At 36.8% G+C, this 26047-nt stretch overlaps 1 protein-coding gene across 1 annotated transcript; it reads left to right on the forward strand.

Moving 5' to 3' along the window:
• The first annotated feature begins 1792 nt into the window (after window positions 1–1792).
• On the forward strand, window positions 1793–23216 carry LOC148834659 (cadherin-related family member 1-like). Its single transcript, XM_088915409.1, has 17 exons — window positions 1793–1898; window positions 2464–2559; window positions 3333–3478; window positions 4284–4334; window positions 4493–4582; window positions 5214–5300; window positions 6239–6355; window positions 6896–7039; window positions 7692–7770; window positions 9488–9588; window positions 10171–10374; window positions 13618–13770; window positions 14156–14320; window positions 15604–15671; window positions 17963–18191; window positions 18619–18873; window positions 21119–23216. Exons 1-17 carry the CDS (start codon window positions 1838–1840, stop codon window positions 21662–21664), a joined length of 2592 nt encoding a protein of 863 aa, XP_088771535.1. The 5' UTR covers window positions 1793–1837; the 3' UTR covers window positions 21665–23216.
• Window positions 23217–26047: the final 2831 nt, after the last annotated feature.

Raw genomic sequence — 26047 nt, forward strand, 5'->3', positions numbered from 1 at the left:
AATTACATTTAAAATCAAAAAGAATTTGGGAGAAAATCCATCAGTTAGAGTGAACAGTCTGGCTTGTATATAGTTTGTAGAGTAAGGCATTACCTGTTTCCCAATTTCCCCCTTCTTACTAATTTAAAATGTAATTACTTTCACAAGTATCTTCTAATGGATAACTACGCACAACAAGCTGTAGAATCTAAATGAAGGAATGATATGTCAAAATTTTATAACACACTAGTAAGACCTCATTTAGAACATTATGAAGAATTGTATTTACAGCATCACAAAAAGTTATTGCTTGTTTGAAATACCATGTTGTTGCTGTAGCATCTTTCAAGGAGTAGTGGAAAAGATGCTTAGATCGATCAGCTACTAGCAACCCAACGAGTTAGACGGAATGGCCTCATGTGGTGTGTCACCTATACCTCAATGAATGTGGGATTTGCCATTTCTTCTGTCTCATGGTCTCTCGCTTTTCCAGTGAAGAACTGGATTCTGCAGCAGTTTTCACAGAGGTAACAAAGATGCCCAAAGCCTTCCCAGCATGCTCCACTTGCTGCACAAGAACAAGCTGCAAATGACTTGAGTTAAGGTTGATGTTTATTTTTTAGTTTCTGTTAAAAATGTACATTGCATGATCCAATGTTGATTTAGGGAATTCCATTCTTTGGTGGTTTTATGGGGAGATTTCTGGAACCTCACCTGACCTCAAGCACAGAATGTCTTCTAATGGTTACTGTAACATCACCCCCTGATTAAACTTTCACTTCCTTTTATCACACACTATGGATACCAACAACTGACTGACAACATCCAGAATTTGTATTAATACTTTTAATGTAGACATCTGTACATGTAAGAGAGGGTGACACTTGAACTTCTCAGGGTTAAAATCTACGTTGCTCAGATCACTCTGAATTTTTTTACATTTAAAATTCAAAAAGTGTTGCTAATATAGAAAAATCAGAAATAATATCTGAGAATCTGAAGTGTGAAAAATCTCTGACAAGTGTTGCCCATCAGTGGCGAATCAGGAAAATAAAACTGAACATTTTTAATTTCCCATGCGATTATTTCAAATTAAAATTGAAATTATATAAAAAACATCTGAGTTGAATTTTCAAGTAAATCTGCATACAGCAAGTAAAAAATAGCTGCAATGTGTCTGATGAAAACAGTATTTAATTAATTGTAGTACAAAGAAGGGCAAATAAAAGGTGCCTTATATCAGCAAAGCAAATCTAAAGCCCAGTTTTAAATTTTGTATTATTAATGAAAAAGTGTATTTTTTTAGTCTTGGCAAACTATCAGAAATCATCAACCCATAAAAAAGATTCCTTAAAACACAGAAACTACTTAAATGTACACTAGTCCAGTTTTCTTAAATTATTTATCTTGTGTCTTTTATGTGAAGGTGCTAGTTGCTTTCTCTGTACAAATAAACAGGTAATTCTAAAATTCTCGTAAAATAATTATTAAAACACGTACATACCTCCCTGTGTGGTTCCATTCTCTTCACATAAAGAGTAAGAAGAAATAGTTCTGACTTAAGAAAAACAAGTTACCAGTGATCTGCATTTACTGTACTTCTCACTCTGAAGAAAGTTTCTTGGCTTCTGATTGTCTGTATTGTCTTTGAAACGGGCCCCCTGCTTCCCAGAAATGAATTGTTATAATTAGTCTGAAGCAGAAGTGTCTATAAATTCCTCCAGAATAAAGACGTGTCATTGGATTAGCATCTCAGCATCTGTTAGCGCTTCTGTAATCAGCCATAGTCACCTCCTGAAGGGCACTTCACCGCCTTCTTAGAACCAGAGCTACTAGTTTCTTTCTGTATTTCACTAGAATGAGGAGTGTAAAGAAGACATATATTTCACTCTTTCTCACCTTGGTGAATGTTTGTCTAGGTAAGTTACTTTTTTAAAAAACAATCTTTAATTTTTCTTGTGGGAGTAAATGTTTTAGATGCCTTGTTGACCTCCTGTTCAATTAGACTATTGTATGCGGCTAACTCGGGAACTAGTGCACATTGAAAGAAACGGATTTCTGGTTTTTGCAGTTACATTTCAGATCCAGATTGAACATTTTCTCTTTCTTTTATTTTTTTTGCTTCTGCCTGGCTGCTACTCTCTAATCAGCAAGTGAGTCAATTTCCCTGTTCTGAGACGATGTTTCTAGAATGAAGCATTTGTGTAGTGTAAAAAGTGATCTTTTTGTCCATAATTTGTGAAGTGCTGTTAAATTAGATTTATTTGATGGGTGTTTTTCCTGGCTAGCTATGTGCGAGATGCATTGCTGTGGTACTGAGAATCCAGTTTAACTGGGAGTGATAAGAGAGATTGGACATGTTTATTGTTTTATAGTTGGTAAACAATTGCAGTGGAGTTTCTTTGTCAGTCAGTAATGTAAAGCTGTGCCATTTGTGATGCTCTTTCCATATTGATGTTCCTGGTTTTTTGTACATTCCTACAGTACAAGCGGACTATGCTCCTTATTTTTTTGACAATGGACCCAGCAGTGATACAGGCAACATGGCATTATTCAGCCTTTCTGAGGACACACCCGTTGGTAAGCCTTCACATTCCAAGTGCATGATGAACAGAGGTCATGAAATAAAGAAGAATAATGGAATACAGAGAATTCGACTATTACCCTTTTTAAAATGCGTTCAGAATTTTTAGAAAATAACATTTTTAGCTATTGACATCCGTTAGCTAGAAGTGAATGTGCCTGAAATGATTTAATATAAAGAACAATGAATCTGCAGTGACAAGCACTGGGTATTATGAGCTTTAAATTCATTAATGCTGCCAAGAGTGACGTACTAACAAAGCTAAGTAGCAAAGCACTTAGATAACCATTAACAAGCAGTTATTTTATTAGTAATTTTCCATCATGAAATGCATTATGAAATTTTTACATGAATATTTGTATAGTGCTAATTAAATGTTTTGCACGACAGCAAAGGTATGCATCCAAAATTCAACAAGGGAAGAACATTAACCATACAGAACAATCACTCACGGCCAACGTTGGTTTACAAAGACAAACATGAACATAGCTTGACACCATGAACTATGTACACAGATTCCCATGATCTATAGTTTTGAAACAATTAACTATTTGACACTATGGCAACTGACACTACTTGAACTTGGTCCTGCTACCTATTTATAGTTCAGAGAAAGGGGTTAAACTAGAACTAATTTCAAATCTCGCCGTGTCGATTTTATTCATAAGCTTTTTATTTAGGAAAGTTCAAGGTGAGAAGCTTCAGTTGCATGTTGTTCAATTATTTAATTTTTGCATAGATGTCAAATTCTGTACAATTCATCCAACAGGGACCCAAATATATATTCTCAATGGGACAGATCCAGAACAGGACCCGGTAACATTTGGTTTGGCTTTTGAAGCAGGATCAAAAGAGTACTTTAAAGTGGATCCGAAATCTGGAAATGTAACTCTGATTGAAGAACTCGACAGAGAAGTAAGGAGACCGATTTTCAGTTTTCGTCTCATCCTCCTGATTTAAGAGTTAAGAAACAGGTTGAAATTTATTTGTATTCTGTCCATCCTACATATTCTGCAGTTATCTGACCTGCACATTTCACAATATTGAAATATTGTGATAATGAATTGAATAGTGCACAGGATTTATAAGAACAGCAGCAATTATTGCTGCTCTGTTATGGAAGCAGAAATCTTATGTGCAACATTACCTACCAACTCTGCTCTATGACTTCGGTGTTTCAGTCTTGAATTTCAGCATATGAAAAGAGCAGCTCCCACTGAATTAACATGTGTCATTTCAAGTGAAGGTGTTGCAGGGGGCAGGGCAGTCAAGAGGTTAAATATACCATGTGATGCTAATTGTGACTAAGAAAGAATGAAAGCATCCTGTGACCTAGACAGATAGCAGAAACAAGTGTTCTTGGGTGTCAAAACATTAGTCAGAAGACCAAGGTCAGAGAAGCTCGTCAATTTCTAGATACATGTCCTATCTTTTTTTCTGCCTTAAGGAACTGAGATTTTGCATAGAGCAATGTCAACAAGTCTATAAACTGAGAAAATGTGTATTCTGTAGCTGTCATGCTCTGGTAGCTCCAGCACATTGTGGAACTGTCAGGTTTGGAAGCAGCTTGTTAGGTAGTAATCTTTCCAAGTGAAGGCTGTGGGTGAAAAACAGTTTGGCAGCAACTGCGGCAGTAAAAATTGCTGAAGAGTTTCCATTTTGCTGTGTCCTAGGATGCCACAGCATCACACTTACATAATCTTTTCTCTCGTTTCATTAGAAAGAAGATGAAGTTGAAGTTCTTGTTAGTATTTCTGATGGCCTTAATAAAGTGAGTATTTGTGTTTGTGTGACCTTTAATGGAGATAGCTGACTGTCACACATACTGTATGGCCCGAAGGTTGCATTTATATCATGGAATGTGTCAGATGAAAGTTTAGTCGCCCCCATTTCTGTACTTACAGAAAACCTTATCCTGTTTCGTTTTAGGTGGTTGAAAAGGTACGGGTGTTGGTAACTGATGCCAATGATGAAAGCCCAGAGTTTGGAAACATGTCTTTTATTGTAAATGTCCCAGAGGTAAGTTTGAGAAGTTCTTAATTGATCGACACATATTTCTCAATGAGACTAGCTAAAATGTTGTGCTACAAAAAAGACTCTTCATAGTAAAAAACTGTACGATAAAGATTTCACACAAGGCTGGTTGTATACATTTTGAACAGGAGAGGTAGTTAAGCATAATATTACTAACATATCCTACATGGAACACACCATTTTCTGTTGGTTTAAAACAACAATTTGTTATATATATATTTTTTTTTTGAATTACGTGAAACTTAAAAAAGACATAACAAGAGAAGAAAGGATACAAACAAGACTAAGCCATTTGGCCTACCTAGGCGGTTTCATAGTAGTTATTTGATCCAAGCATCTGCAGACATTTCTTGAAGGAAACCAGGGTATCAGCTTGAATAACATGGCTGGGTAACTTGCTCCACACTTCCACAACATTTTGGGTAAAGACGGGTCTCCTGTTTTCAGTTTTAAAAGCATTTTTATGTTGTTTCCACTTCTGCCCCCGATAAGAACATAAGATAATACTTGAACTTGTTGGTTTGTCTTGTGAAAACCAAGGTTCACTAATGTTTATCTCAAGGTTCTTATTCAACTCCCAGGTCTCTGTTTGAATTTCGTGTTGTTTTTCATCCAGGACACACCCTCGGGCGGAAGTATTTTTAAAGTACAGGCTGTGGATAAAGACACTGGTTCAGGTGGCAGTGTCACCTATTACCTTCAGGTATGGTGTGTCCCGCTGGTGCCCCATGGTTACCCATGTACTTCAAGGTCAGCTCATCTTCACCTGGTGAATGAAAATATATGTGGATATTAGACTGTTTGTTTTAAGACATAAACAAGTAACAGCATAACGGTGTAATTACTGTAGATGTTTACATGTATTACCAAGTAACAGTGCAGTAGAGACACATTTCATTTTAGATGTACAGTTCAATGCTGTATTTTGCAAGGAATACATTTCAATTACAGTATATCTGGGTAATTGGAGGTTTAAGTGAATAGTTTAGATCTGATGATTCCTCCTGCCATGTGTTAGCCAACACTGACAGTTTCAGCTCTTACGCACATTGAGCATCTGGACATGAGAGGCACTGTCAATCCTAGATATCTGGACACAGGAGATTGTTTTTTACTGTAGTTGTAAAGCATCTGGACACGCCAGATTGCTGCTTGGTGCAGAATACACAGTATGTCTTTTCTTTTCAGAGTCAATCTGCACCCTTCATTTGCTTATTGGTTTCTGAAATGGAAGCATTTAGATTCTGACAATAATTACCAATGCAACATATTTGTCAGTAATTCGGCCAAACTATAATGAATGACGTGAGACAAAAAAGGTTTAGGGATGGTGTCGATATATTTTGTTTGGTGTGGCTGAGAAAATTGGCAGCCAGAGTGTGAGCATGAAGCTGACAGGACCCCCCTTGCTTTGTGAAGAATGAGCCAGGAAGCTGCTGCAAGGGTGGAAATGGGGAGGGGAATGGGGCTTGTGAGATAAAATGCCCTAGGGGATGCTCAAGAGGTGAGATGTTTATACATAGATTATATTCTATTTTCCTCCTATTAAAAAGCTCCATTTGTACACCGAATGTTCGAGTTCAAATATCTGCTGTGAGTTTTCTGTTCATTTGAATTGAACTCTTTCTTTTTCATTTTCAGAACTCCCGTATGACCAAGTTTGCTATAGACAGGCACAGCGGAGTCCTTCGCATTAAACCTGGAGAAGCTCTTGATTATGAGAAGTCAAGGACACATTTCATCACGGTTGTAGCAAAGGTGAGACACGGAGGCTGCCAGCTGTTGTCTAGGGATAATAAGTGCACTATCTTCACATGGAAACCTTGTGGCACCTACGAAATTTCAAGCTAACTCCTTCATTTAACAGACCAGTTCTATATTTTGTCATGCGGAAAGCTGTAATGTTTTCATTTGTCCCACTGGATAAATTAAGGTGTATGGAAGGAAGAGTGCATAATGTGCAAGGATTGTCCAGAGTTAACTGGGACAGGCCATTTTGACTTCATGTAATGCATCGCGCTGTCCCTTTCAGACTATGTGCATCGTTTCAATGCTTGCTTCAGTCAGCAGGTTCCTCTCTTGCAGTCAATCAGCTTTAATACACCCCTAAGTAATTACAGAAGATTTAATATATCAGTATACTGAGCACAAGCAAACATCACAGAATCCTAAATAAGATAGTTATCAAATGCCACCATGATACCATTTTTAATCCATTTTGAGCTCCTGTTAGGATTGCTGTTCCAGAAAGGAATGAAAGGGGTCAATATTGTCACACTCAATGTTCTTTTGCCTAAGGATGGTGGCGGAAAATACAAGGGAAAATACCAGGTGCTGTCATCTTCAGCCACAGTGACCATCAACGTGATAGATGTTCAGGACACCCCTCCTTCCTTTGTTGGCACGCCCTATTATGCATATGTTTATGAAGACACCGTACTGGTAAGTAGTTACAGAAGTGTGATGAGTATGGCCCTGTCCCATTTGGGATAGTATCATATCTGGTCACTGGCACTTTTGGCTGCAGAGCCACACAGCACCACACTCCGGACAGCTGAGAGTTCCCCTACGCCAAAAGCAAAAGACCAGGCCTCCTGTTGTTGGATAGTTCAAGCCTTTCCATGTTCCGTGAGGGGAGGGAGGGGAGTGACATCACCTTCCGTCACAGGTTCAGTCTCGAGTGAACCTTTTGTATTGTTGTATGTGCATTGGCACACTTAAATCATATTTTTAAATATGGTCATCAGGAATACTGTACAAGGTCAGTTTAAGAAATGATTTTTACTATTGAACTAAAAGGGAAAACATGCTAATAAAAATATATTAGAATCTCTATGATTAACAGAGCACCTTTAACTATAATTTATGCAGGTTTATTTGCATGACTAGTTGTCAGGCAGATTTGTTTTGTATTTTTGCAGTTATTAGGCAGCAAAACTATTATTTATTTTATATTGTATTACATTATTTTAAACTATTAATAATTAATTTGAATTAGGGCATTTACACCACCGTTTTAAATGAATTTGAATAAAACCCCCTTCTTTTTAAAATGTTAATATAAACACCTGTGCTTTATATTTGTGCCTTTTAGGGATCTGAAATATTTACTGTTGTTGCCCATGATGGAGACAGAGGGAACCCTAATGCTATCCATTATTCCATCATAAATGGTAAGAGCCAACATTACTGAAAAACTGCAAGCAAAGAAAATTAAGATCAAAAATCGACCCTGTCCTTCATTGTGAGTGAAGCAGCGAGTTGATATAATTGCACTATCAACAGTTTCATTCAAATTAACATTATAATCAGCATTTCGACAGTATTTAACTATATTTGGGAAAGCGTGTATAAATCATTCTGTGGTAAAGTCTCTGTTATTTGTTTCCATTTATCAATATAATTTTAACATTGGCAAACTAATCAGTAGCTGTTTGGCAGATGCAGGAGCATCTTTGCATGCTCAGTTGTTCTGACTTCATCTTTCAGAGTAAATGACAAATACTTTAGGACATTGTGGTGTTTTAGTACTTTTGGTAGTACTGTACGTTGCTGGAAAATGTAATCTAAAAATTCTAAAGTTTTTGTTAACCTCTATATCTTGTTATGAAGATATACCGTATCTAAACATGCCATGTCTGCATTGTCTTTGGTGTAAGCAAAATAATTAGCAGAATAATCTTTTAGAACTTAAGAAAGGTTACAAACAAGAAGAGGTAATTTGCTACAAGCAGTCTGTTTGGTAGTTAGTAGTTAACCAATCCAAGGATTAATTCCCGTCCACCCGTTTCTTGTTCAGTATCAGCTTCAACAATATGTCTGGGCATCTTCTTCCATCCTCTCACAGGCCTGTATCTGGTTGTTCTCCTTTGGGCCAATTCCAGGGCAGCAATGTCCTTTCTAAAGCATGTAGACTAAAACAGTGCACAATATTCTAAATGAGTGCATTACACAATAGTATCATGACACTCTTTGATTTAAATTCTACACTTTTAACAATTTAGCACACCCTTTTAATTGCTTCCCCACATTGGCTACAAAGACATAAATGATCAACAACAATGCTTATGTCTTTACCATAAATCGACTCTTCTAGCTCAATGATTCTCATTTTGTAAATAATAGTTGTGTTTTTTCTCCTGCACTAAAACCCTGCACTAAATGTAATCTGCCGAGTGTTTTCCCACTCTTGAATTTTATTTAACACATTTTGAATTTCATTTGCTCCTTCGCTTGCTTCCTTACTAATGCATCTAAGTCAAATGCAAGCTTGACTTGTTTACTAATTATAACTATGCCAGAGTCTAGATCATTGATATAAATTAGAAAAAGCAGTGGTCCCAGTACAGCTCCCTGTGGAACCCCACTAATTAAATCACCCCAGTTTGAGTGTTCACTACTAATTTGTACCCTCAGTTTTCTATACATTCTCAAACATATAAAGACAATATCAACACTCATGTTTCTTTGATTGCCTTCTGCCTGTAATCTGAGAATTCATCTTTTACGGGGAACTTTATAAAAAGCCTACAAAAATATATAAAAATCTAAATAACATATATTCTATATGTGTCCATTACTGTTGTTGTTTTGTTCAAACATGTTAGCTAGGAAAGACTTAACCTTTTACAACTCAATGTTGACTGTTTCCTAGGATGTTATTTCCAGACAGGTGATTTTCTAGTTGAATTCTAATAAATGTCTTAGTGGTCTATAATTACTTGGCTCAGTTTTCAAACTCTTTTTAGAGATGGGCACTACATTAACAACATTAACTACATTCTCCAATCCATGAGTACTATCCCTCTCTTAAGCAATGGTATTCTTGCAGTATTTGATGGTATCCAATCTTTGGAAATTATAGACCAGTTCACTGTCTCTCTTTAACAGGAAGTGATGGTTTTTTTGCCATAAACAATACAAGTGGATCAATCAGTCTTCTTGACTATCCTGTCCATCTTAAAAAGGAGGTATATGAACTTAAAATCCAGGTAGGTAGTATTAATGTTGTGTTTTGCAGTTTTATTAGACAATTCAGCTGCCTGCCAAAAAGTAAATATGACTGTTTTATAATAATGATGATGATGATTATATTTTAAAAATGAGGGTTCATGTGTTTCTTTAGTGAGCGTGTTCCTAAGATTACTTAGAGGAATAAAAAGGCCTATCATGTACTGGCCTCTGGATGCACTGGTAGTTCTTGGAGATATAAAGAGATATAAAGTCTCAAAGTTTCCAAGTCCCCTTAAAAGTATTCTATAATAATACAGTATATTGCTCTTTCTGGACACTCCATTCTGAGTGCTTTACAGGTAATGGGGACTCCCCTCCACCACCACCAATGTGCAGCCACACCTGGATGATGCAATGGCAAACATAGTGCTCCAGTACACTCACCACAGATCAGCTATCAGTGGGGAAGAGAACAGAGTGATGAAGCCAATTCATAGATGGGGATTATTAGGAGGTCATGATTGGCAAAGGCTAGGGGGATGTTTGGCCAGGACACCGGGGTCAACACACCTCCTCTTCTAAATATTTACTTAAATCTGCATTCATTTTGTGATCAATAGGCCTCAGAAGTAAGTGAAGAGGGCAATGTGGTGGCCCACGTGACTTCGACTGTGACAATCCGAGTTGTGGACCTCAACAACCATCCTCCTACATTCTATGGCGAAAACGGACCTCAGAGTACATTTGAACTGACAATGTACGAACACCCCCCAGAGGGCGAGATTCTGCGAGGATTGAAGATAACAGTCAATGACTCCGATCAGGTAGGCATGTGCCTTATATTTACAGTATAGCAAGCTGCACTCCACATGGTGTATCATAAGAATATTGTCAGTGCTGAGGTTTACAAGGCTATCAGGTCCTATTTTGCTAATAGCCTGCTTGCCCCTCAAACCCAGGAGTTTTTTCTTTAAAGATGCCATTAAAGTAGCTTCCATGGTTGGGTAACTTGCTTTGTAAGCCCATAGTTTTTGGTTGAAGCTTTCATTTGATTTCCACATTTATCTTCTAGTCAAAGCTTCTCTGTTGAGATTGAGCCACTGTTTTGTGATGCTTTTTTGCTGTTTGGATAATGGTTTTGCTGTAGATATCAGACACTGAAATTTACAAACTAGGAAAAAACAATTAAAGGTAAATGCGTAAGAAATTTCTTATTTGCTGTGGTCCCTGCTATCCACAGGGAAGGGCGGTGACGTCACCGCTCTGGTAAGCCAGCTCAGCTCTCGCAAGCAATGGAGGCCGTATGCGTTACAATATTTTTTCATTTGTTCAGTTAATTTTCTCTTCTCTGCTTTATGTGTTGCTGTTTTTTGTGTATTATGTGTATATTGTGTGTATTGTTATTTCCTATAAGCAAACAATTTTCACAAAAAGCAAAACAAATGTTAATGATTTATAATACCCATTTTTTCAAAAGAAATACGGTGATTTTTACAAGACAATGAGTTTTTTCTAAGAATTTCAGAGTAAAGCGAATGATTTAATTTTGTGCATTCGAAATGTACATCAGTCTGCCTCAGAAGACAACATTTGCAATATAACTTTTGGCAGCCTGTTGAAATTATCTTGATTTGAGGCACACTCAGTGATACAAATCATGGCATTGTGCAATTTGTAAACGATTTCCAACATGGACTATTTACGATAACATAAACCCCACAGAGTAGTTTCTAACAATTATATAGTCATTCATCTAAAAAGATTGCTGAAGATGCTGTCTCATAGTAATGGAAGACTGGACTAGAGTTACATGTCCGTTAGCAGATTTCATATTTGCCTGATGTCTGACCTTGCGCATCCCTAGATTAACATATTTATTATTGTGAATATCAATTTCGCCTCTATAAAATAAGATCACTGGGACCAAACGCTGCTGCCTGGGCATCCTGTTCTGTCTGTGCCTGCCTTTTCATTACACACAAAGAACTGAGGATTAAATAGACTTTAAAATATCAACATAATCCATGGTAGCTTAATGTCAAGGGTATGCCAAGGGGAAAAGGAAATTCACATATGAATAATGGCCCACATTCTGGGGGCTTCTTGAAATCTCCATTTTTGCTCATATTGCATTTGCATCTTACTCTGCTTTCATTCTGTTAATCTTTAATAGTTTGGGTTAAATTGGCTGCGTCAAGATTTTCTCCGATTTGTTGCCGCTGGTGTGTTGTCTTGGCTCCTAAATGTAATTTTGAGTGCTCATTGTTGTTTGGATGTCTTGGCTCTCAGATGTCTCTGACAGCGTGAGCGCAAGCTGGATTTTCTTTAAAGTAGATAGGACTGGCAGGGGCAAAAATAAAAATGGATAAGGACTGGATAAAAATGTCTTGTGACTTGTTTCACTCAATTCCATTATGTGAATTTAAGAAGGACAACAGGACTACTTCAGAAGAGGGTTGTAGGAGTATAGAACAAGCATCCAGCCATGTTGCTGATACCCTTTCTCCTTTCCTGGATGAGATCCTCAGGTGCAAAACTAGTAGCTAGTAGCTAGTACTAGTAACTAATAGCAGAGCCCTTTGTGGACATAAATTAATTTTATTTCTTACAGTGACTTGCACTCCAATGGTGTCCCTTTTTTGTTGAATTAAAATTAAAATGATGTATGCACATTTTGAACACGATACATGCTCACCATGTATGAGCATGCACATGAGTGCTCAAACTGAACACTATTATGGGTGAAAGAAGCATGTCACCAAAAACTGCAAAAATCCCAAACTAAAACATCTTCATTGTATAAGTATAAGTATAAGTATCAACCTCCATGGTCAGTCCCAGGTGGAAGCATCTATGACTGCTGGAAATCTTTCTGGATCCATCTCTACCTACTGTACTTTACACACCAGGACGGTGCAAATTTCAGCCATTCTTCTGTGTAAATATGCTCAAGCTTTATCAAGTTGGCTGAGGATTATTGATGGACAACAATTGAGCTCTTTTGCCACCAGTTGTCTACCGGATTCAAGTCAGGAGCTTGACTGGGCCACTCAAGGACATTCATTTTCTTATTCTTAATGTTCCCTGTTGTAGCTTTGGGTCATTGTGCTGCTGAAAGGTAAATTATCATCCCAATTTTAGGCAGACTAAAGCAGGTTTTCCTCTAAAATTTTGTTCCTCCCATTTTCCCTTCAGTCTTGAGAATCTTTCTGGTCCCTGTTGAGTTGCAACAGTCCCATAACATAATACTGCCGCCACCATGCTTGACAGTAGGAATGATGTTGACAGGGCAATGTGTTTGATTTTCACAACATGTAACACTTTGTATTTATACCATAAAGTTCCAATTTTGTCTTGTCTGACCACAAAACCTTTTGCCATATCACGTGTGCACTATCACTGAAATGATTTGTTGCAAACTTCATGTGGCAGGTGAGATGGGTTTTCTATTCAGCTTTATACAAGTCAACTTTGTGGAGTGACCTGGATATTATTGACTTGTGCACATTTTCCACGATGTCAGCCACTGAATACTGTAGCTCTCTCAAAGTTGCTGTTAGCCTTACACTGGCATCCCTTGTAAGTTTCCTCCATGCCTGACCCCATCTAGGCAGTGTCAGGTTAGTGCGGTACACCTCTCACTTCTTAATGACTGACTTCATTGGGCTCGAAGGGACCATTCAGCCTTTGAAATTTTTCATACCCTTCTTTTGATTTGTACCTGTCCTTAGTCTTCATGGTTGAATTTTTCTTTAAATTCACTACCAGACTGAGACACATTACAGAGACAGGTTTATTTATTCTGAAATCACGTGAACCACTATGATTGCACAAAGATAGAGGCCACTCAGCTAATTGCGTGTACCTGAACTTATTTGGGTTTGTGAATAGTATAGAGGGTGCATATATAAGAAATCAACACATATGAGGGCTGATTTTTCTTTGTGGTTTTTGTTCACATTTGACTTCTTTGACCCATACAGTAAGTGTTCAGCCTGAGCATCCAAGCTTTGAAATAATGGTTTAAAAAAGTATGATCTCATTTCCTGTCGAATGTCTTTTCCTAGGGAGCCAATGCAAAGTTCAACCTGAGGCTGGTGGGCCCGGGTCGCGTGCTCAGAGTGGTCCCTCAGACAGTGCTGAACGAAGCACAGGTGACCATCATTGTGGAAAACTCTGCTGCAATAGACTATGAAAAGTACCAGTCCTTAACATTCAAGGTGTGAAATTAATCACATTTTTCTTGTACTTTTACTTATAATTAAATAACCCAGATGGCCAGATGCCAAGGAGGAAATGAAGAACTAAGTAAAATCAGTCATTTAATTGTTGGAGGTATTTTTTTAAGTAATTGGTACCAGTATTTGCCTGGTGTGTTTTGACTGTATTGTTGGTGTATGTTCTTACAGGAGTATACTGTGTATCATTTTCAGATAATGTATGACATTTCCAGTGTCACAGGTAAAAAAATCATCAATCAAACAAAATTGGCCATCTGAGTTAAATTTAATTTCAACCCAAAGTTGATAGTACTGTATGTTCTTTAATCTTGACATTGTTTTGCGTTTATTTCCGAATTAAAAATACCATAATCTGCTCTCCTAGCTCCTTGCTGTTGAAATCGACACACCTGAGAAATTCAGCTCAACTGCTGACATTGTGATTCATCTCCTGGATACTAATGACAATATTCCCAAATTCTCTTCGGACTACTACATCGCCCGAATCCCAGAAAACTCCCCTGGAGGCTCCAACGTGGTCTCTGTAACGGTGAGTATCACTAGGCTGTTTAAGCAACACTTCTAAAACGATGGGAAAAAATGCCTTCCATTAAAAGGATTGGGGTTAGAAGACAGATAATTTGAAATAGACAAGTTGTAACAGACTACAGTGTTAGAAACAACTTTGGCTATGTACAAGAGAATGAACATTAAACAGCATTAATCAAAAACTATGAGCAGTTTGCAGGAAGGTTGAAAATGAGGTAAGCTTCCAGATGGTTATCGCTTTGTTCTGTTGTGTAATGAAAAAATACCTGATCTCCAAGTGCCTACAGTAGCACTTAGCAGAGGAGTTCTTAATGCTATTACTGTGCATGCTATTATATGTCTATTTCTGTAAAGCACATTTAATATGAAACTGGCCAGTTGCAAATGGGTATTATAATTTTAATTTGTTCGTACAGTAAGTATGCATTAAGCCATGCTTTTGAGATTTCTGGAATGTCAAAGGAGAAATATACAGTAACCCTTTTAATCCTTCCCTCATTCAAATGTTACCTTCACTCTTGTATCAAAGGTCAAAGGTTTCTTAGAAACCACCTGTGATGAGTAGCATTGACACTGTATAAAACTAAATACTGTATAAACACTTCTGTGTAGACAGTACACTCCAAAGTAATATTTGCTGTTAGAATGACTGACTAGTGATCAAACAAATAAAATGTAGACGTACACCAGTACTTGTAATTTTGTTGTTTCTGACCTTTGTACCTATTTCCAAAACATCACAATGGAAAAAAACAAACTGGACCAGCCTGCTAAGACCTAAATGACCCCCATGTTGTCTGAAAGTGGGTTGCTATCCACAAATAATTATTTTACCTTAAATGAACAACATCAGGATGGCCTAGTTTTTCTGTGAATATGATCTAAGTTATTGCTTGTTGATTTCTTACAAATAAAAGCTGACCTTTTCACATTTTCTTTTTTCTCTTACCTGAAGTAACTCGTTCAAATTGATCTTAATATGAAGCCAGTCAAACTCCAAAGAGGTGACTATTTTAATAGGTAAAAGTCAAACAGTGAGTTTGGAACAGCAAGGACATCAAATATATCATGTTGGTTTAATAAATGTTCAATGTGACAACAGTAAAATCAGTGAAAAGCTTGACCCGAGTGTGACAAACCAAACTATATTTTTGGCAAAGTAATGTCAGGGCATATTTAAGTATGTTAAAATGACTTTTAAAATATTGTATAGTTCTCAGGATATTGATTTTCTGAGTTAAGATAATTATCTTAAACCTAATAATAATTCCTATCTTTTCACAGGCAACAGATCCAGATTCTGGTCTTTGGGGTGAGGTCAAGTACTCCATCTATGGAACGGGTTCAGATTTGTAAGTAGAAATGTTATTATCCCTGAAGGGTTATTAGCCCTGAAGGAGTCTTACAAGAAAAGGCTTAACAGTCACACCTCTTACATATCACACAGCCTGAGCCATGTGTGTGTTGAACTGGTGTTTAGAGTACAGTATGCCAGTATTATGATTAAAGAAATAATGCCAAAAAGACCCATTACATCATAGTACAGTATAAATTCTTGTACTGTAGCAGTAAGTTGCCAGAGAAATAGATGTTATATTAACCGCCATCATTTTTTCATTGTGTAGCACTTCTGATCAGCACAAGGTTGCCACTGTGTATTGCAATGGTTGCCCACTCTCAAGTGTTTGTCAAACATGGCTCACATGTGGCCTTCATTCTTACAGCGGCACACCACTAAAGTCAACTGACTGCGACAGGTTGTGAAATGTTTGATCAATTTCATTAGAACCACTATGAAATTAGTATCAAGGCTGTGGCCTTCTACAAACAGCATAGTTCAATCCAAAAAGAGCAGACTGAACTTGCATACTCCATGCTTCAGGGCAAGTGTAAAGATTTGAAGACTTAATTTATTTTTCATTTGGAATCAGTCTGGTGAATTTATGAGCCTTTTGTGATTTTGTTTTTAGGATTTCACCATGCAGAGTGCTTTTAATTTTACACTTGTATTATTTGGATTTTTTAGCTCTGAAAGAAAATGCACGTTTATTGAAGTCAACCTTAAGTCATTTTATTTGGCAGGTTGTAAAATCAAATTTTAAAGTAAAACAAAAATAAAAATGTGCTTTAGTTAAGTAAAAAGTGGCAAATCTGAAAGTAGGGATTGGGGAGATGAGGCTGGAGTTGACAACATCATCACCAACACTGCGAGTGTAAAAATACTAAAGTTTGCTATAAAGCATGGAATTCTGATCTGTGGTGAAAAATAAAATACCAAACCTACACGGCAGACATTGATCTTGATGAAATATTTAATTCTGAAGAATGAAGAATTTTGAAGAAAGGTTAGTCCACATTGCAACACTTTGGCACTAGAGACAACAACATCCAAGAATTTAATGCTTTGTGCTTGGTTAATGGGCAGCCTTCCGGCCATAGGATGAGGAGGCTCAATCCTCATTCAGAGAGGAGAGAACCAAATGAATGCTAAAGAAGGTGTTTATGTTTGATGTATACTGTATAGAGCTAATTTCTGTAATGATGGTGATTAGGAACAGCTGTGTGTGACTGGCTTGTTGTTGTTAATTCTCCTAAAATTCATTTAATAACTTGCATTTAGGAATAAATAACTTGTTTTTGCAAGTGCTGCCTATATGCTGAAAAGACCAACAATCTTGTATTCAGAGGAAACAATCACTTCTACCATAGATGCAATGTAGAGTATAATGCATTTAGGCATACCTTGTTATTTATTCATAATACATTCTAAATCATAGGAACCAAATCAGTGTGTGTTTCTAATTTCCTAGCATTGCTTAGCATTGACTGTACATGAAGAAGCAGAAGTGACTAGACTAGAAAAATCTGGTTCTTTTGCTTCACAAAGAGTTTATTTAAAGTCTGCAGAAAGGCTTTGACTAATCTTGTAATGGGATTGGGAGGTAAAAAAAATAAACATCCTAGGGTTGTCTCATGTAACAGGCCCAATTAACTCGCAGTGTGACAGCTGGTGCTAAGAAGATTCTGGAGTTGTGCAGCCGAGGAGTGGAGCAGGGATATGTAAATTTATGCACATCTCCCACCTCAAAGGGGGAACTAATTATAAATGTGTGAAAATTCACATCTACAAGAAGATGTTGGGTTTTAAAAGGTGCAAATTGGTAGGAGTTAGAAAATGGCTGAACGAGACACAAATCATTTTGAGCAAATTCTTTTTTTTCTTCAAATTTGATATTTTTAACCTGGGTAAAGTGTCCATTTCAGTATTTCTTCAGAATGTGTTGAGCAAACTTGATACTGATCTTTTGTCTCACAATTAGGAAATCACACACAATTTGCTTCTTTTTAAATGGAATATGAAGTCCCCTTTCTTTAAATCTAAACCTAATTTGTACTTCATTAAACATTAAAAGCCAATGTTCTACACATTGTTTTCCCAAGTGTGCACAGATTCATTCCAGTAAAAGACATTTTGATCTTTTCTTTGAAGGCCGGTCTGTAATTTTAGGTAATTCATCATGTAGTGCGTAGTGGAAATGAAAAGCACACTGCGTCTTGATATTTTCAGCACTGGAGAATAGATCTGACGAAGACCTGACAGCCATGATCTGTGGTTTGCTTTAACTCCCATTCCATTTTGTAGGTTCCTCATTCATCCCACGACGGGAATCATCTACACTCAGCCATGGGCTACCCTCGACGCAGAGGAGAAATCAAAGTACAACTTCTATGTGAAGGCGGAGGACACTGAGGGCAAGTACAGCCTGGCTGAGGTCTTTGTTACCGTCCTGGATATGAATGACCATCCCCCCGAATTCAACGAAAACTTTCTTGAAAAGACTATGGTCATCGGTGCACCCGTGAAAATAGAGGTTTGTTCACTCAATTAACCATCTGCCATACCTCATTATCTTGTTACAAAATTTAAACACCAAGAAAGGATGCCATTTTCTAAAAAGATATAGAGATAGAGAGAAAAACATCTAGAGAGATAGTATAGAGATAACGGTTTTGTTATATATTTTTATCATTTCTCGGTTTATCCATTTGGATCATTTCTAAAACCTCAGGCTTCTGCCCCTTTTTGTTTTCCTGTAGCTCTTCTGGCAGACCAGTCACAGACGGTTTTTTTTTGTTTATTTTTTTATTTTTATTTATTTTTTTATTTTATTTTATTTTTTATTAAGTTTTTATTAAGAGTAATTCTCAGTTTCATTTGATTCTCAATTCAAAACGCACGGTCCTGCTGAACAAAGAAAAAATGACCAAAAAATGTCAGTTTTTTTTTTGGTTTTGCAGGCAATAGATGATGATGCGGAGGAGCCCAATAACGTGATTGAGTATTCCATCATGCAAGGAGATCCAGATAATATTTTTGACATAAACGCAGAGACTGGGGAGATCAAGCTTAAGTCTTACATTAAGTCAATGGACATAGTGCAGAACATCACGAAGCAGAGGGACTGTAAATGGTCAGTGGTGGTCCAGGCTAAAGATAGAGGCTCCCCTTCTTTCAGCACCACTGCAGTGGTGAAAATCGACATCACTGAAGCGGTAAGACTCCATTGTGTCTCTTGGCCCCATCAACACTCGCTGACTGAGAGGAGCGGAGGAAATGTGCTCATTTGTTTTTTGCTAACTGAGTCTGGTTATTATGGGCTATTTCCCTGTAACTAGTGATCAGAAAATGAAGCAGGGTTACCCAGTGCCAGATCCTCTCTTGTTCTTCCTTATGCATTGCTAGTTGCCCTAAATAATTTCTGAAATCACTCATGACTTCCAAATACTAATACCTTTTTCATTTTGAAACTAGTGCTCTAACAGGATAGACATATCTGAACTCAAAACATGGCATCAGTAATTTACTCTTTCTATTTCAATCTGCACTGTGATTATGGGGGTGGCTGTCCAGCATGTCAGCCTTATTTCCTTTAACTTCATGAAACCAATAATTCAATAGGTAATTTGCTTTTAAATTGACCACATGCAATTAAGAAGCAAATTCTCTAGTGTGACTTTATTTCAGCAACATAGTTGCCTGTTTTAAAGTTGTTTTTGTGTTGTATTATTTTCAGATCAAATCCAGGGTATTTACATACGTCTTGGGCCTCAGGAAGCGTCCATGGATTGTGTTTGGGATTTGCATGAGCACTGTCATCTTGAGCATTTCATTAACAGTCCTCATTTCATCAATCATGTACTGGAAATCCGTGAAAAGATCTCGGGTCCACCCACAGGGCAAGATCAGAAAGATTATTAGGAGGCCCTATCCCTAATTGCCTTTTATTTATTTTTTTTACAAAAATCTGTTTATGTCTGTAAAAGAGTACAGGAGCACAATTCTTGAGGGGGATAAATTAGTGTGTGGATCTTCAACAAATTTCGCAGACTTTCCTTAAGCACTGATTTACATTTAACCAGATAGCAATTTGATTGCACCATCCAAGTTACAATATATTTGAATCTGAAAAGGAATTGTAGAAAACTAAAACCATAAAAGGTGCATTTTGTACATTTCCAGTTCTTAATTAACTTATGATAGATGCTATGTTGTTTTCAAACAGTATTATTGACTAGTGTTGCACTTGGTACAGTCTCATTCAATAAAGTGTTGGTTTGTAACGGGAGTTTAAATCATGATCCTACATTTGCACACTCGTAGGTGCCCCATACAACCCTTCTGATCTTGTCTGAATGCACAAAACTTTATTACACAACACTGTGACTGATAGGTGCACTAGGCCAGGGTCATGGAATGCCAGGCTGTGCAGCTAATCAGATTAGAGTTTGTACAATGTGAACATGTAACAGCCCACAGATCTGGAATCATCACATTTCTCCAAACATGCTGCATTGCCAGATGTATACATGCAGAGGAGGCTTTATGGAAAAGCTGTAGGCAACTTTGCTCTTTTTCAATGACTCAGAGCTCATGCTGAAATTTGGTGTGTATTTCACTTATGAGATCATAGTCTCCTGACTTGGTCGTGGGAGAGTTGTTTAATGATAATAATCCATTGCCAGTGTAATGATACTTCTCTTTGTCAGGAGTATAGTAAAGCAGAGGCTGAGAAGTGTGTTGCTTGCTTAGCAGTCTTATTTTCTAATAAATACAAAGAGATAAAACTCTGAGACCACTTCAGTGAAATGTGATGATTAGCTCCTTCCATCAATTAAAAGGTTCTCAAAATACCATCCTTTCACCCTTTTTGTAGAATATATAGAATATAATGGGCTGTTTTTTAATATAATTCAGAACACATCTCCTATATTTTGACGAGACAATATGTTAGCAAATCAGTAAGAGAACACAGAATAGCAATCCTCAGCCATTAAAGTAATTTTGAAAACATGATCCTCTTCAATTGCCTATGGATCACATTTGTGATCTTACAACGTTCAGCTACAAAAGAGTTGGAGAAAAACCAAAGAGGCTTCTGACAAATCACCTATAGTGGTATTATGACGTCAGACTTTCCAACAGCATTCTTAAGAGTAGAGGAAGGCAAAACCACAGTTTAATGTACATGTCTCATGATATCGTTAAAATCCTTTTCATATCTAAAATGTGAGAGATGAAAGTATTTGTTCAGTAGCATGACATTTTTCACTAGACCCCGAGTCTAAGTGTTGAAAAATGAGACAAAGAGTCCTGGGGCTCATTTCACTCTCTGGACTTGTCTGGCAGGATGGTGTGTGTTCATATTATTAGATGGCAACTTCTGGACAAATGAAGGTTGACATTTTATCCCAGTCCAATGGACTTGATTATATGTGTTCTCTTTGTGCTCTTTTACAGACTCAACTCAAGGGGCCTATGGCGGCCTTTTTAATGCAAAGTAGGGACAACCCAATGAAAGCCCTAGGTGTGCTCGCTGGTGTCATTTGCGTTATGGTAATCGTAACGGTCTTGATCTCCACGGCTATGTTCTTGCGCAACAAAGCGTCCAACAGGATCACGCCAGCCCGCCGCATCATCAAGAAGAGGCCCAGACACCATCCGCTGCGGACTCTGCACCGCGGCTGGTTCCCGTTCGGTCGCCGTGGCAACTCCTCTGAGAGGTTCGCCGTTGAGGACCCAGGAAGTGGCGACGAGAATCTGAATAGCAACAACAACATCAAGATGCCGCCACCGCCTCCCAGCGCCCCTGCCTTGCCCCCACCCCCTCAGTACATTCCCAGGCCCGACAAGAAAGTGTGGACTGTGCCAACGGTGTCCGGATCACTGGCGTCCACATCTGCCAAAACGCCCGTCAGTAACAAAGATGTCAGCTCGGCACTGGTATCTGAGCTAAAGATGAAGTTGGAGAAAAAGATGATAGAGAACAGTGCAACCCGCTATTGAGTTATTTTCGTTTTCATTGTTAAATGTTGGATTTAATCCTTGATAGCTCATATGTCAGTATTTGACTGTGATGATATATTACTGTTCCTGATAGTCACATGTCTTATGAAAAAAAATACACCTGATCAGGAAGAACAGGATGGGATAAAATGACATTATTGTTCATTCTATTGTGATAACTTTATGAGGAGTGTTTGCATTGAATATTCTGGGACAAAAGGAGATTGAATAATGTAAGTTAAACACATTGAAAATTGTTCAGTGAATGGAAATATCATACAGTATGGGTTCAACTCTTTTTGAGTTGAGTTTTGTTTTGCTGAAGAACGTCTGTTTCACCATAAGATTGATTAGCCTTATGTTAACACAACACCACAGAACTGTCATTTGCTGTTGTCATCTAACCATACGTGAACATTGCACCTGCTCCTAGGAGACAGATACTGTAAATGGACTTTCTCCAACAAAGGAAAATTAATCACTGATAAAGAGGGAGAACATACAGGAGTAGGTTTTATAAATACATTTGTATAGGTAGGTGTGAAAGCAATTTAGGAAAATTAGTACAATATAAGTTTAATTTAACAGTGCAAAGTCAAAGGTGTTCAGGAGAAAAGCTAGGAATTCATTTATTATAGCATCATCTTAGAACAGGCTTACACACCTTTGTCCCTAAATGTTCTTGTCCCTAAATGAATTCTTTCTTTCCCAGGGCACAAAGACATTATTAATTTGGATCAATTTAATTAACAATTAGGAAAATGTATTAATTCAGAGCTCTGATGGAAAGATGTAGATACGAACGCTCAAAGTAAAGTTTGACAACCACATTCTTTAAGGATTCTGAAAAGTTGAACAGAATTTTATTTAATTCAGGAATCACATTGGCAAAGTACTCAGAAATTCCTTGAGAAAATTGACTCTTGTTTACATTTGTTGATTTAGTCACTCCAAAACACTGAATTTCTTCATTTCATCTTTTAAATAGAATGTGTGAAGCAGCTGTACACTAATTGGCATATTTCGACATGTGATTGGTGTTTTGTGATTATGACATTTGATTGGTTATTTATAGGTTTGCAGGCATTGAAAGAAAAAACATCCTAGTATTCAAGCTGTATTTCAAATTCTTTTGGCCTAGAAATGCTTCAGCTCCGTGATCTTGGTCAGAATACATACTGTACTAATGTGTGCAGTACACGCTAAACAGCCCGGCCTTTATCAAATTATAATGTTGGCACCACACTGCCATCTTCTGGATTTAAGATGCTTATCAGCAGCTCCACTAAAGTGGCACTACTTAAGAGCAGAAATCTCAAAACAGCTTTCTGAAGTCAAGATTTAACTGTGTCAAATTGTCATTGAAATATATATATTTTTTAGAATGTAAAAAAATCCAAATGATTTAATTTCTTTAAATAAAGAAATGTCTTTAGTTGCATACATCATTAAAAAACATACAATAAGCAATGCTTTTGTATTTAATATTTTATTATTATTGTTGATACCTTGTTTCTGGTAAGTAACTCAAAAATAACAAAAAGAAAAAAATGTGCAGTTAGCTTGAGGTTTTTTCAGAAAAATCCAGAGATGGAAGACCAAAATAAAGTGATACTAAAGTAGGACTAAAGTTTACTAAACGTTCACTTTGAAGCTACTAGAAACCCAGAAAGCTTGTTGTATAACGGAGTGGAGTCCAGTGATCAAACTCACAATGCCAAAGATATGTATCATAATTAAATATTGCTAAAAATAAAAAATACATAAAACAAAGGATAAATATGAAAGTAGCAACAGTGGTGTTGGTAGAACAAGTTGAACATTACCTATGTTGAGATGCGTTTTTGGTGTATTTTATGCCAATTATTTAAATTCCATGTTTTGTTGTTTTTTTATTAATATTTACTGTATATATATATAATTGAACACTACAACTAGAATGTCATGTGATTGTAAAATATTTAGTATTTTGAGTATTTTAAATTTCACCAAGAACAACAAAGTTCTTAAATTATGTTTACATGAAATAATAATGTTTTATTGTTTATCTGATGTGGGGGCTGATATTGTATCTTATTTCCACTGAGTTGTGGTGTTGGAAAGTTTAGCATACAGTATTTTGAAAATCACCTCTTCACACTTAATCCTTTAACTAACTGGTTAGTTAAGATGTGGTTAGTGGTGTGATGTGGTTATTGTGTGGTTAGTGGTTAGTTAAGATGAATGGATAACTACATTCAAAAGGAAAAGGCAAGGGAATTCTGAGGGATTCAGGAGCAGCAATCTAATGTAAGACCTATGAGATAAAGAATTGTAGACAACACATCAGACATCAGCTTTGAAATGAGCCCAGATTAGCTTTATTGGAGTGGCACATCTTGGTAGAGTGTGTATTTTAATTGCTGAAGAATGACTGCAGCTTAAGTATGTTGTACAAATAATTGCTTTGAAAAGAAATGAATTTAGAAATATGTTAGTGCCACTCAGAGACTGTGTTGGTTTCTAAGTGGCTTGTTAATGTTAGAATAATTGATATTATGAAATTAATATGGCAGAGCAGGTAATTTACATTATGTTTCATCCAATAAGCCATTTAAATTATATGAAATTCTGCTTCTTCCTATGGATCTCAGTTTATAATAATGACTTGCAGGAATGCAAATGGATCACTAACCATCTTAAACATGCTCAAGTGTTGTGAAGGTCTGACACACCTGTAATAGTTTAAATAGCATTTTACTGGTTGTGTGAGATCAAGAAGGCTTCTCCATAGAACAAGCCAATAACTTAGTTTTTCCCCCTAATTCCACTCAATGGAATCAGAAAATGTGCAGAATTTAGAACAAAGAAATAATATTCTGAAAACAGCACATACAGCACAGAGTACAATATAAGACAAATGTGTTTCCTTTCTTCTCTTTTCAGCGTGGAATAAACCTTTACTTGTTCCTTTGCAGCCTACGCATGCTGAACTATGTCAGCCTACTTCTGCTGTGACCCACTATGCCTTCCTCTAAATCTTTTTCTAGATTTCTTCATCGTTCCTTCTCTTCCTCCCTGGGCTACTTGCCCCCTCTTGCACTAAACCAGCATTCCGACTCTTCACAGCGATCTGTTCCAAGACCAGGCTTTCTAACCACCTTCTATTCCTTTACAGATGTCGTCGAGAGCCGAAGAAGGCTCCACAGCCGAAACCTTGTCTTTCCTTTTTCTCTTTTCAGCATGGAATAAACTTTTTGCTCATTCCTTTTCAGCCTATGCATGCTGACGCAGCTACCTACTTGAACTACAAAGAAATAATGGCCTGGTTTAGAAGAGAACTCTGAAACTCTTCATAAACTGCACAGCTGAATATAAAACATATTAGGGTATTGACTACTACTGTACCAGTATGTGTGAACAACAAGAAAGAAATTATATTCAATAATACATTTATATTACATATGCATTTTGTTTTCATATAAATTTTAAGGAGTGCTGTACTTTAACTATATAACTATCACCAGTATATTTCCTGTGCTTTAACTGAGTGTAACAACTGACACTAATATATTATTTAACCACATCATAAGTTTGACAGACGTATTTAATGTAGGCATACAGTTTAGGTTCGTGTTCAATTTATTGTTTTGATAAAGAAATCACATACTTTTATGTGAACTATCTGTGCCTTGTATCAGAGCTCTTTGAAAACAAATTATGAGTTAGTGATGATTTAAATGAAAATAAATATATATATAGATTAATGTAGAAAGTAACAAAGGGGTTTCTTCAGGAGAAGGGGTTGTGGGAGGGTAAATGTTTTGGAATTGTTAGCCCTTCTTTAAAAATGTACAACTTGTTGTAAAAACATGTATAATATAAAATGTAAAGGTGGCAAAAAGCACTTTTAAAAAATTACCAATCCTTTTAGGATCCTGTAATTCAGGAAGGTGAAAACCATGCATTTTGGGCTGGATATCTATTGAATAATCAATGTCCACTCAAAGGTTGAAAAAAATATTTCTTTGGGTTGTGTTAAATTGATTTTGATCCTCTCCTAGTTAAGTGGGTTCGACTAGCTGGAGAATAAAACAAAAGCTTATCACTTATCGCAAATATTTTTGTTTCTGTCTGTGTATATTGCCTAAAAATTCTTAAGCTGAGCAATTAATGTGATTAAACAATGTATTAGTATCGTTTGATGGCTGAACAGTCTCATTTCATTTAAAAAAATAAAAATGCACATTATATTTCTTTTGAGGAAAGAGAACAATGTATATGAGTAAAATTATCATTTGTAAAATAAATTCCATTGATAGGCCGTATCTTACTTTTTAAGTGTTTTATTAATTTTATTAGTATAATTTATTCATTTTTAGTATTTGAACTGTTGGTTTTAAA

This window comes from Atractosteus spatula, chromosome 5, assembly GCF_055471065.1.
Source record: "Atractosteus spatula isolate fAtrSpa1 chromosome 5, fAtrSpa1.hap1, whole genome shotgun sequence".
NCBI classification, from domain to species: Eukaryota; Metazoa; Chordata; class Actinopteri; order Semionotiformes; family Lepisosteidae; genus Atractosteus; species Atractosteus spatula.

Bases quoted from the DNA above. Each gene is read 5' to 3' on its own strand.
- LOC148834659 (XM_088915409.1), top strand. From the start codon at position 1,838: ATGAGGAGTGTAAAGAAGACATATATTTCACTCTTTCTCACCTTGGTG. The intron at 1,899-2,463 runs GTAAGTTACTTT...ACATTCCTACAG, and splicing joins CTTGGTGAATGTTTGTCTAG to TACAAGCGGACTATGCTCCT. The intron at 14,321-15,603 runs GTGAGTATCACT...ATCTTTTCACAG, and splicing joins CCAACGTGGTCTCTGTAACG to GCAACAGATCCAGATTCTGG.